The sequence below is a fragment of the Porites lutea genome, chromosome 5 (assembly GCF_958299795.1).
Source record: "Porites lutea chromosome 5, jaPorLute2.1, whole genome shotgun sequence".
Taxonomy (NCBI): Eukaryota; Metazoa; Cnidaria; class Anthozoa; order Scleractinia; family Poritidae; genus Porites; species Porites lutea.
In genome coordinates, this window is record NC_133205.1 from 39,453,865 (window position 1) to 39,465,690 (window position 11,826).

The 11,826-nt window shown below is 39.2% G+C and overlaps 1 protein-coding gene across 1 annotated transcript; it reads right to left on the minus strand.

Moving 5' to 3' along the window:
- Positions 1 to 1,187: 1,187 nt before the first annotated feature.
- On the minus strand, positions 1,188 to 11,818 carry LOC140937435 (disintegrin and metalloproteinase domain-containing protein 10-like). The gene is made up of 5 exons (XM_073386989.1): positions 10,631 to 11,818; positions 8,874 to 9,204; positions 6,867 to 7,165; positions 5,369 to 5,516; positions 1,188 to 3,968 (listed from the first exon to the last, which is right to left on the minus strand). Exons 1-5 carry the CDS (start codon positions 11,816 to 11,818, stop codon positions 3,742 to 3,744), a joined length of 2,193 nt encoding a protein of 730 aa, XP_073243090.1. The 3' UTR covers positions 1,188 to 3,741.
- Positions 11,819 to 11,826: the final 8 nt, after the last annotated feature.

The window sequence follows — 11,826 nt, forward strand, 5'->3', positions numbered from 1 at the left end:
ATTAAGGTTAGTTGTAAGGTTTTTTCTCCGTTTTTCTCTCTAAAACAAAACAAGGTAAACAGTAAAAACTGAGGGGAAACTAATTTTGAAGTTTCGAAGAAACAGAAAGACGTATGAGATGTTTTTTTCAAAATTAAAAAGAAGGATGATGGTGATTGAAATTAGCATAATTTCACCTTGCACGAGCTGCACGCATTTATAAAATATACGTCATCTAGTTATGAAACACGATCTGCTGTCTTTTAGTTTTGCCATGGATGACATGGATGAGATTTTCCTTCGTGCTTTAGACAGTACTTAGTTGTTTTTGTTTTGGAATAACATCGACATTGGCGAGTAGCAGAACGAAAATATAATTCAGTGGTAGAGTCATGGAAGTAATAAAAGAAACCCTTTGAAAGAAATGTTTGTCTACTCCAACTAAACCTCCCGCAAAAAATAGCAACATTTGCCTCTCGGAGACAGCGTACCAGCACAAAGGAACGAGGAAGAAGTGCAAGAAAACAAATTATCAAGGCGCCATAATTCAGTGACAGCGGCAGTGTCTTATGTACAAACCACATCGCAAGCCCCGACCGAAGTCGAAAACAAGCAACATTTCTAAACATAGTGCCAGTCCACTGCATCACACCTTTTTGCTCGGACGCGCTCGTTTCACCGCCCTACCTTTATCCGCCCTGCTTCTGATTACGACTCCAACTCCGTCACTAGTGAAAACCAGTCTTTACTGAAATTTGAACACCGAGGAAAACGTGATTGAGAAGAAAATTTGTTAGTCTACAGTCAAACGGTGACTTAACTTCTTGTTCTACAAGATTTGCATTAAATAATTTTGTTTTTGGCTACAAAGAGCCGCTGTTGTCTCACTCGGATAAGTCCGGCGTGTTTATCACGGCCTGACTTTCGCGCAGAGAAACGGTGCCTCCTTCGATCCAATCACACCCAAAAGAAAATAAAAGGTATCTGAAACGACTGACTTTTAAGCTACGGTTAAACAGGCAACAAAAACGAGCAACTTCTTTTGCATTATTGCTACAAAATGAGTTGAAAGCAGTGTTTAGCGCTTTACGACCAACGTTCAAACCTGTCCTGCAACAAGTCGCTTGAATACTGACTTCTGATTGGATAAAATTACGCGGGAATCACAGGAGTTACGTCACTTGCTGCAGAACAAGTTTGCCTTGTGGCCTTTTCCACAACTTGCAACAACCTGATTCAGTTGCAGTGGGTGGCAAAACGCACAACATAGCTTTTCAACTAGTTTTTAAGCAATGTTGCAAAACAAGTGGCACGTTTGCTGGTGTCCCGTTTTAGAGTACCTTTACACTGGGTTTAAGTGAGCTTGAACACCGATGCGCTTTTAGCTACGCTATATTGTAGCGGTAAGTGTAACGAGCTCTAACGTAAATTTAAACCGCTTTTACAGCTAAACAGCTTTCACTAGTTTGTAAGCTTAGCTGTGAATGGGGCATTGCATTAACTTACTTTCATTTGGAGAATTCAACACTTTAAAAGTCTCAAATTTGCTCTTTAAGCAAGAAGCATTCCCTTCAAATAGTAAACGATCCATGCTGTTTTTGTTTAAATATACTAGAAAAGATTCAAAACTTGTATTTCAAAGGGAAAGTATCCTCAATGTCACGGTACAATATTATGTTCCTTTAATAAATACACTAGGGACCCGTTTCTCGAAAGTCCCGATAATTGACGGGCCCGGTAAGCTGTCTCCGTTTACATTAAAGATCGTCTAACATGATAAAACTATCAGTTAATGAAACAAAATGGAGTAATTTGCTAGCCAGGAGCAGCGCTCTTATTCTTTATATTTCGATTTGAATATTTGATTTCGGGACTTTCGAGAAACGGGCCCCAGGACCTTAAAGGTCCTATAATTAACAAATAAAGTCACACATCCATGTTGCTATGGAATTTACACATTTTTGCCATCCATTTAGGAAACAAAGAATTGTTAATACAAAAAATTTGAAAAAATTCTAGGAAAGTTTGGGAAAATTACGTAAGGTGGGAAATTTGCCAAACATTACCAAAATCGCCAGTTACAAATAAAGAGATGTAGAGTCACGCTTACGGCAAACGTTAGATTCAAGTTGAAAAATTCTCAAAATAGAAAATGAGCGGATGCAAACAGCTCAAAACAATTCTTTTGGATAAAACTGGCTTGAATCTGCTCATTTCCGTGAAGTTACAACGAACTGTGAACGACAAGAAAAGAGAAAACTTGGCCACGTGGTACAAATTCACGTTTGCCGTAAACGTCACTCCAAATCTCTCTTATAACACGTGCCAAAACTTTGAAATAATGGGCCGGAATAGACCTTTTTAGTATTTATGTCCTATTTTTCTAACCTACACCACGTGACGTTTTCAAGGGACTTTGCCCTTTGGGCATAAATTATGCGTCATTATGCACGTAAATAGGACGGAACACAGTTCCCTGAGAGTCATGTCCTGTGGTCTGAAAAGCGAAAACAAAGCATACAAGCTAAAAACGTCTTTTGTACCTTTTTCGGAGTTTTTGCAAAGTCACGGCGGAAAATTTCAAAATTTGTAAAATTCCTTAGGGCGTGTAATTATGGACTGACGCAATAACCTATATCATGTTATAATAAATTTTTAACACTTGCCTAATATTGCTGAGGACAGGAAACCCTAACTAACCAATATAAATCAAGCGACGTAAGTTGTAAAAATTAAGGCATTAAAGTTAAGCAAAAAAGGAAAAGAAAAGGAAGAAAAACACCACCACTAGATTGAACGCAATGTGAAACAATAAGTATCGAGAAAAATAACTCACGGGCAAAGTGTATATATCTGTATTGACATTGTATGCTTGCATGTTTGGGTGAATGGGTATCCTAGCCTATACAAACTAATAATACCACGAAATACCATTTGAAGCAATACAATTCTCAGTACAAAAGGGCATTTCTCATGGTCAACTGAGAATTATCCGTCTTACACAAAAAGGAGTGGTAGAAAACACTTCATTCATGGTGGCGGCCTGATATTTGCCTTAGCAAAGGCTGCAAAAGCAGCTGCAGTTGTACGCAGTTTGGGTTCATGTTCTTTTCAGCCACATGGAGACTATAAAATAGTTTGACTAGCTTCAAAAGGCATTTTTTTGGCAACATTTCTTTGTGGTGACTAGGTTAAAACAACACATTTTTGACATCAAAATGGTTGGATATTGTGACCTTATCGCATACACTGCCCCTCCTTTCGTGTGTTCAATCCTGGGTTCAAGCCCTGGTTAAGTGGTGTTCTTTTTTTCTTTCCTTCCCCTCTATTTATTGGGCCATTTCCTTGAGCTTTACAAGGTTCTGTGAGGCACGCATTTCTGGTAATATTTGGGAAAGGTGGTTGTACATTAGGTTCAACGATATTACAGCCTCACTGATTACCACATACGGTGCATTCGACTGACCATATTCCGGAATAAGGATACATGGAATGAACTCTACAAATCAGTTTGTTTTGGCTAGTGGAAATCATTAATTTAGAGGATGGTAGCAATTCTAATGATCTAATATTTGTGATCAAAGAGATTTTTCGCAGATTCTGTGTACTCTTATTCCTGAATATAATCAATCAAACTCACCTTTAGTGTGCTGTTGGTTGGGTACGCACATTCCTCTAATCTCAACTTATTATTATGCAGCTTCTGCAAATCCTTTACTGCTTGCATCCTATGAGAATTGTACAGCACTTTTGTATTCAATTTCATACACGAGGTTGCATTTCTAAAGTTCCCTGTTGACTCGGACGCTGAGGGGGATATCTTCTCTTGCGTCCAGGGAGTGTCTTGGCAGGTTTCTTGACTTCCTTGTGAGGGTTGCTGCTTGGTGTGTAGCGAGCACACAGGATAACCAGAAGGGCAATAATTACGGCAAAGGCGATGGTACCAAGCATGATGGCCCACCAATACTTCTTTACTATTTCTTTCAGACCTGTTGAAAGTTACATATTTAATTTATTACTGTAGATTTCCGCTCAGAGTTCTCATTAAGTTTTTAAGTAGACAGCTAGGATGTAAAAGTAGGCGGTTTAGTAACAGCATGCTGTAGGCAATTTCAGGCTTTCACTCTCTCACTTTACCCTATTTCCCCAAAACGTAGATGGCTCAAATCTCCAAGTAGCCAGTTTTTTAGCCAGCTACCAGCACTTAAAATATAATAAGAACCCTGCTGCTTATAAGCGCTGGGCTTATATATCTTCATAAGGGGTTTTAGTAGGGCTTTAAAAGGAGGGACTTATTTATAACTGGAATTATAAAAAAACACGCTTTGAAACATTAAGCCATAGCAGTGCTGATGGCAGTAGGTTCTGCATTTACCGGTTGTGGCCTTGGGCTCGTGATTTACAAGTCAATTACAAGCTTTTCTCTTGTTCTCCTAACATCCTGTGTGGGTTATCATGCCGGCAAACCCAAAGAAAGTGTGGTCTATTGCTTAAATATATCCTAGGGCTTTTAGGGAAGGGGTTATAATCATATGTATTTTTTTGTTTAACCTTAAGTCTCAATATCCAGATACAAATTGTCCTAGCCAGGGACTAGGCTCCTCATTGGGGGAAAAAGGAGAAAAAAATCCGCATGGGCAAAAACGAAGTGAATCGGAAGGTAGTCTGGGGAGGTGTTTGCCTTTTTCCCCCACTGTGAAGCCTGGTCCCAGGCTAAAATTCTCCAGACTGTTCTCCATACATTTCCTTAAGAATTAGTTGAGACAATTAGATTAATGATCAAAACATTTTTACTTGGTGATCATTTTATTATTTCACATGACCATTTGTGCTGATTATGTATTGGTATTGTTATGAGAAAATTGATGCTGGTCACTCTTGGGACTCAAAGGAGGTAGATGAGCCTTTCGCTGGGGGGGCTTATTAGTAGGGAGCTTATAAGCCACAGGTAATGGCATTTATATATATTTAATACTTTTTTCAGAGCACTTAGAGGCAAAAATCTCATGAACTGCCACTGTGAAGCTAAGCTGTTTCCTCATGCATGAGGTGTCCTTAAAGCCTTACAAGTTTCAGGAACTTAGCATGGCTAAACCCTGGTACAAGAAGGTAAATTGAAGAACCAAACAAAATAGGTGACATAATTCCTCTTAAAATTGAAAAAAAAATGAGTAAAATGACCAAACACAAAATCATATTATGTCAGGGTGTTAAGTAGGCATGGGAGATTGGAGAATTCTCTGTTTACTACACAGAATTCTCCGGCTAATGTGCGATAGCCTGTGACTATTTTTCATTCAAGCATTCACAAAATTATATTTCTCCGGTAACGTTACACCTTTCTCCTGCTACTAGAATTCTTAACGAAAACCCTGCATATTTTACCAACCTTCAACAGTAAAAAACTGTTGTTTCAGTCGTGCTAAAGGGCCAGCCATGTCTACCCGGCGACAAACAGCAAACACATCACAATATCCTTTCAGATCATCACATGGTGATCCTGGTACAAGTTTCAGGTTCTTGAGTTGACTTGGTAACTAAGAATGAAAAGAGTAATCAACAATCTGCAAAAAGTGAGTATGTTCCACCTAGAATTTCCCAGCAACATGGAAATTTTGCCACTCAGACTGGATTTCACTCCAGTAAGTAACAACCCAAAGTACTGAAATTTCACAGAAATTTACAGGAGTTGAAGACAGCAGGATGAGGTTAAACACAAATGTTTATGTCAGCATACAAAGAAAGTCAAGTCTGATAGCCTGGGACTTGCTGTTGGGCTAGTGTTCTTAACTTGTACGACAAGCAAATGAATTTTTCTACGAAACTCATATTACAGAAAAACTGTAATCAATCCTGCTTATCAAAATTTATTTTTCAGGCTAATTAAAATGACCCTTAGGCTAGTATATGCTAGCTGCAGCTTGCCTGAATGGCAAACTGTAAAGGTCACTTTCTTTGCATCCTGGCCAGTGTTCTCCCTAAATTTTAGCAGGTAGGTGACCATTCATGGCCAGTGCGGTGGCAGTAAGGCAAAAAATAAGCGCCAGAGGTGCACTTTGTATTGTGTAATGTCATTTAATGTTTCTTGTGTAATTATTATTCTCTATCATGAAGTATACACAGCAAACATTGGACTTCACAAATTAAACAACACAATAAACGAAAATCTACATTGATTGGAGATCAGACCACATAACATGATCAGATCACCTATGGAAGGCTTTGGCGCTTTGAATTGATTACAGTCAACGTTCTCTAAGATGGACACTTCTAGGATTGGCACTGACTGTCCATCTTAAAGAGAGTAAAATAAAGGGACTAAAATAAGGAGGAACCAACAGCAACGTGTGTGTTTAACTGAGATGTCTGTTTTGACGGGAGTCAAGTATATTCACTATAATGTACAGGGGCGGATCCAGGATTTTTTTTAGGAAGGGGTGCAATCGTCTCTTGCTCTAGTTCAACACCAATAAACTACATAGTTTTTTCTTTTTGCAGAATACCAGTTGTATTAGAAAACCACAGGTCATCTCGGGGGGGGGGGGGGGGGGGGTTGTGCGCACCCCCTGCACTCTCCCCCTAGATCCGCCCCTGATGTATGCGCAGTACCGTAGTAATAATGTTATGCAGTGCGTGTACCTATGTACTTATCAAAACAGTTACTGGCAACAAATGCAAAAGATTTGAACTTACTTGACCCACGCCTCTAGACAGTAAAGATCTCATTATTACAAACAGTTTGCTTTTTCCTTGCATGGAAACTTTTACATTCCCCTAATTTCAACCCACTTAACATGGACGGCCCGTTAATATGGACACTTTCTGTGACCCCCTCAGTGTCCATATTAAAGGGTTTGACTTTACTTTATTGTATCATTACAGTGTACCTGAGCTAAGCGAGATGCTGGAGTGCATGCACCGTTCTGTTTGCAACACAAATCACAAAGTTCCTCTTCAACTGTACAAGAACACTCTTCCATGTCATACAATTCACAAACTGAAGTTGAACACTGTCCGGAATAGCAAACACGACGACCCTGGTCACAAAGTGTTTTATTAACCAGTGGCTCTGGGGTGTCACAGGTAACTGACAATCCACTGCATGTTTGGTTCTTGGTACAGTCTGTTGCTTTGGAACAGATGACAGATGGACCTGCATATTTGCAATCACTCGTACAACAAGGTCCTGAATTTTAACAGAAAATTAATACTTCACTTTGAAACCCATATTGTTACTTTAACAGCATGCATGATGCACTGAGCTTAAAAGCAAATTGTACTAATACTTCAGTGATTTTGCTCACTTTTTGAAGATCATATTCATAGCATAAACACCTCAACTTGGCGATGCCAGAACAAAAGGTCACATAACTTGTAAATTTAAAAGAAAGACTTGTTATGTAACAATATTTTTGAAGTGTCATTCCACCATCATATAAAAAGTAGGCTAACACTAAGGAACAAAAAATTTGTAAGTCTTGAATTTGCTTGTTGCTTCAAGTTAGATTGATATTTTAAATACACATATATAGTTTTAGTTGACTGCATATGAACACAACAACAGACACCAATCCGATTCTCTCTAGTCAAGTACATGAACCCCTGCTGTTTATCTTTCAATGAAGTTGCCCTTCATTCCTGAATAGGAGCTAATCAAGTACATTGCACCTAATTTGCCTTATCATCTATAACCCCACTTTTTAAAAAAATGAATGAGTCAAACTGACTTCAAAGGGTAATTAAGTTAAATTATTTTCTAAACACTCAGGCTCTGATCACTATTGGTAAAGTCTTGGTGCTTATCAACAGCAGCAAGAACTAGCCAGAAATTGATATAAAGAAGAAAAAAGTCAATGGATATTGCACTTGATATGTGTTAAGTTTGTCAGTCAAAAGCCAAGACTTTTGGCCAGGCAATGATGGTCTCCAGAGAAAGCTGATAAGTGAGTTTTTGACCTGCAGGTACAAGACCCATGCTAGGAGCATGAGGGCTAGCTAATTTACTTGTATGACTGCAGTGTTCATTCTAGAAATTGTCCAAAGTGGGGCCGGTGTCCCCTTGCTTTAAAAAAGTGGGGACATCGGACTATTGCAGGGAGGGGACATTTTGTAAAATTCATGGACGACTTGGAATCAACATTACTTTAACACCATTTTTATCGCAGGCTTTCTAAAAGATAGCTTTCAGAACGACAGTTGCAGCCTTCTCCCCTTGGATAACAGCCTGTCCGCCATGCTGTGTGCCAGGTTTTTGCTTTGTACTTCGTCGGTGATTGCCTTTTTGTGATCTCTGCTTTCAGCATGCCTATTTAAATGTTGATGCTCTGAAATTGCTGGCTTTCTCACTCATAGAATTCTTTTTGCTGTGCTTTAAGCAGGTTCTGCAGAACATTTTTCCTCCTTGTTCATAAAGCCTGTTTTATTTGCCAGTCAGCGACTGTTTCAGCTCAAGGTTTGGCTCTTGCCTTCTTTGATCTTGGTTTGCCCAATTCGCTTCATTCTTGTTGTTCTTTCTCTAACTCTTTATCACTCTCTGTGGCTTCCAGAATATTTGCTGGCTCATCAGATCAGCTTGTCCATCATCAACATCATTCGAAGAAGATGTTGAATTATTAATCATGAAGCACAATCTGCTCTGTTTCAATTTTGTCGTCATGTTGAAAGCATGACAATTGACTGATATCACAAAGTAATAAGTCTAGATCATCCCAGGCTCCTTGCGATGAAATTTGGTTTCATTTTTAGTATTTTACAAAAATCATTGCTTCAAAAAAAAAACGCCACACTGACGCAGAAAAACAATAATTGTTTTTGTGCGTCAGTGTAGTTGTAAAAATGAGCAAATGGCGCAAAACTGTGCTCTAGAATGAACACTGTGACTGCATGATACATACCTTGGCTTGGACTACACAGATATCGTACTGGAAGTGTGCATTCATTGGCTTCTCCAGCAGCAATACAACAGTCCTCCTGACATGTAGTTTTATCTCCACAGTCACACTGCTCGCCCTTCTCCACTATTTTGTTTCCACATATTGACTGATCTGCACTTGTGAAGCAATCTGGTCGTTGTGAGCGTTTTCGGTCAATATTTTTTTTGATACTGTCTTTACTACAACTTGAAAACCTGTCATTGTTTTCAAGGATTCCTGATGTTGCTTTGTCAAACATGATATAATTCCCCTTAGGATCTCCTGGGGCACACTGTTGCGTTGCAGGATCATGCTAAAAAATCAATATCATTAACAATTTGATGAGAGTCTATTAAAATCTCCAGTGTGCAAAAAAGTTGTGTCCTAAAGCCTGCATGATATATATGGGACCGGTGTATTTTGTTGTTAGCCTACTCAATAATCTGTTCTTAACTTGCCAGATGGGAAAGTGAATTTTTATTGGAGAATCCAAACTACAGAAGAACTGTAATCAATCCTGGTCATCAAAAAAATTGGGGTGGGGAAGGCGGGGGGGGGGACTAGTAAACTGAAATGATTTTCAGGTTAGTACGTGGTAGGTACAAAATCCTTGATGGTTTACACGTACAAGGAAGATACAGTAAATTGAAGAAAAGAAATCATTAATTTGGCCAAATGACCTTAACTAGCATCTGGTGCTTTGATTTAACTTCACTTTTCAGTCTTTTTATGTAACTTCACAGTTCAGTACGCTCAGACCCATCTACAGCTGGCTTCCCTAGGGAATTTATAGCTGCACAGTGTTTTTACTTTGGCAGAGCACGATGTTAAGGATATAGGAAGTGGAACTGAGATCTCGTCATGTGCAATTTATTTATGACAGAAATTATGATCGAAACATGGAGTTTGATGAAAAGAAATAGCATACAGGTTCTTCATAACAGAATTTGAAACAGGATATTGGCGGAGATGACCTCTCGTACTAGCAGACTTCTGGTGAAGACGTTAAGATGTCTGTTACTCATAAGGAGAAAAGTAAGGGTATTTTTATGGAAGGGTATCCGGAAAAATATAATTTCTTACTATTCCTCCGCATTCACGCTGACATAGCGTCTTGTTTCATAAGGTTTGTTAAACTCTAGTTAACTTAATTGAAGCACTCTGTTTTACAAAATGGGGATAACGTAACGTTTTTGACATTTTGTATGACCTCTGTTTTTGAGAAGCATGAAAATGTAAATATTTATTTTGTGACTCGTGAAATGCAAAAATTCATGATGAGACCCCCTCTTGCCCCCCTCTTCTGAATTACACCATTAATAGGGGCTTACTAAATAAATCCTTAATAAGGGACTGAGGAACTTTACACCCTTTTATGCGATAACATATAGCTGTGGTCGGCTTTAGTAGTCACTGAATTTTCTTTTAAGGCGACTAACCACAGATGTCCATGAAAGAGGAAGATTCTTAATTGGCAATAGCGGCTTAGGCAGTAAAAATGCTCAACATGGATGCAGACTGAGTTGGTATTTTAATACAACCGTTAACTGTTTAAATGTTTAATTTAGTAAAATGTAAACAATTAGCAATTATTGTATATAAGGTCACTAATCCCTAAATTAACAACACAATTTTTAAAATGTTTTGACCTCCCATGATTTCTTCTCTCTACTGAATAACTGACATTTTGCATTTAAATTCTTCTCGTGGGAAAAGACTAAAAAAACCCTAAAGCTTACCTCGGAGCCAAATCCATGACCGAGTTCATGAGCAAATGTTATTTCTGATATCCTCGGAGGTGTAAATCGTCCGTAAAGCTTCATTGTCACAACCCCGGTGTTATAGCTTCGTACCTTTCCATTATTATAATCATTATATTTATCGCAAATTCCTCCAGCCGCGTTGCCCTCACCATCACCTATCCACGCAAGACCCAAAATGCCACCCTCAAAATCACGATCGGTGAACAGAAACGCTTCGCAAACCGATTCGTGATTCATGGTCGAGAAATAGTCCAACAAAGTGTCTATTCCCACGTTCTTGTCCTTAACTTGGGCTGGAAGTTTATCGGGAAGTGTATCACCTTTATCGGTAAGCCCTTTATCGAATGCAACAACGGTTTTCACGCGGAACGTTATTCCGTATGGACTGTAATAATCGGTGGTGTTAAACTCGCTCATGTAGATGATCTGGGCCGCTTGCACTTGCTTCACAAGTTGAAAGATGGCTTTTGTTTTCCCACCGAACAATTCAGTGAAAAAATTATCGGCGTAAAGTCCAAGTGTGCAAACGTTTTTCCGGTAATCTTCAGTTTGCCTGCGAACGCGATTTTTGCCTTGAGTGGAAAGTGAGCGACGAGCTCGTTCTGCTGGCACCTGAATCGAGGGAACTTTTTCCTTGATGTCAGAAAAGTCATGGTGATATTCCAGATCTCTGTCCTTGTAGATCACTGATGGAAAATCTTGCTTCTCATCAAAGTACCACGAAGATGGATCAACGTAATAACTCTCCGTTCCACTCAATATTTTCCCGTGGAATCCATCTTGTTTGTCAATAACACCGTAAACATCAGAGCCTGGAATTCCCTCAACATGTCCCCTCACGACAGCATCGCGATCGAAAGGAATCGATTTGCCATCTCCGGTAAGGAATTTGGCATCGCCTGTGAAGATGTCTCGGTCTGGTCGTAACTTGAGCCGATGAAACTTTCCGAAGGCGGAAAACGCGAATTTCCCATCGCTGTGGCTTTCAACTGCTCGCCGATGAACGTTGTGCAGGGAGCTCGGGTCATAGTAAAGAGGTTCGTAATGTGAGATAAATTTTCCTAGACGTCTACCAGTAGCACACTCATATATGTAAGGCACAGTAGCCAAAATCGAAAGAAAATAAAGTAATTGGTGAGCCATCACTCGTTTTCTACAAGTCATGAAATAAA

Coding starts and splice junctions, on each gene's coding strand:
- LOC140937435 (XM_073386989.1), bottom strand. CDS start 11,818: ATGACTTGTAGAAAACGAGTGATGGCTCACCAATTACTTTATTTTCTT. Junction 9,205..10,630: donor GTCATGGATTTGGCTCCGAG/GTAAGCTTTAGG, acceptor TTGATTTTTTAG/CATGATCCTGCAACGCAACA. Junction 7,166..8,873: donor TCTGTGTAGTCCAAGCCAAG/GTATGTATCATG, acceptor GTTAAAATTCAG/GACCTTGTTGTACGAGTGAT.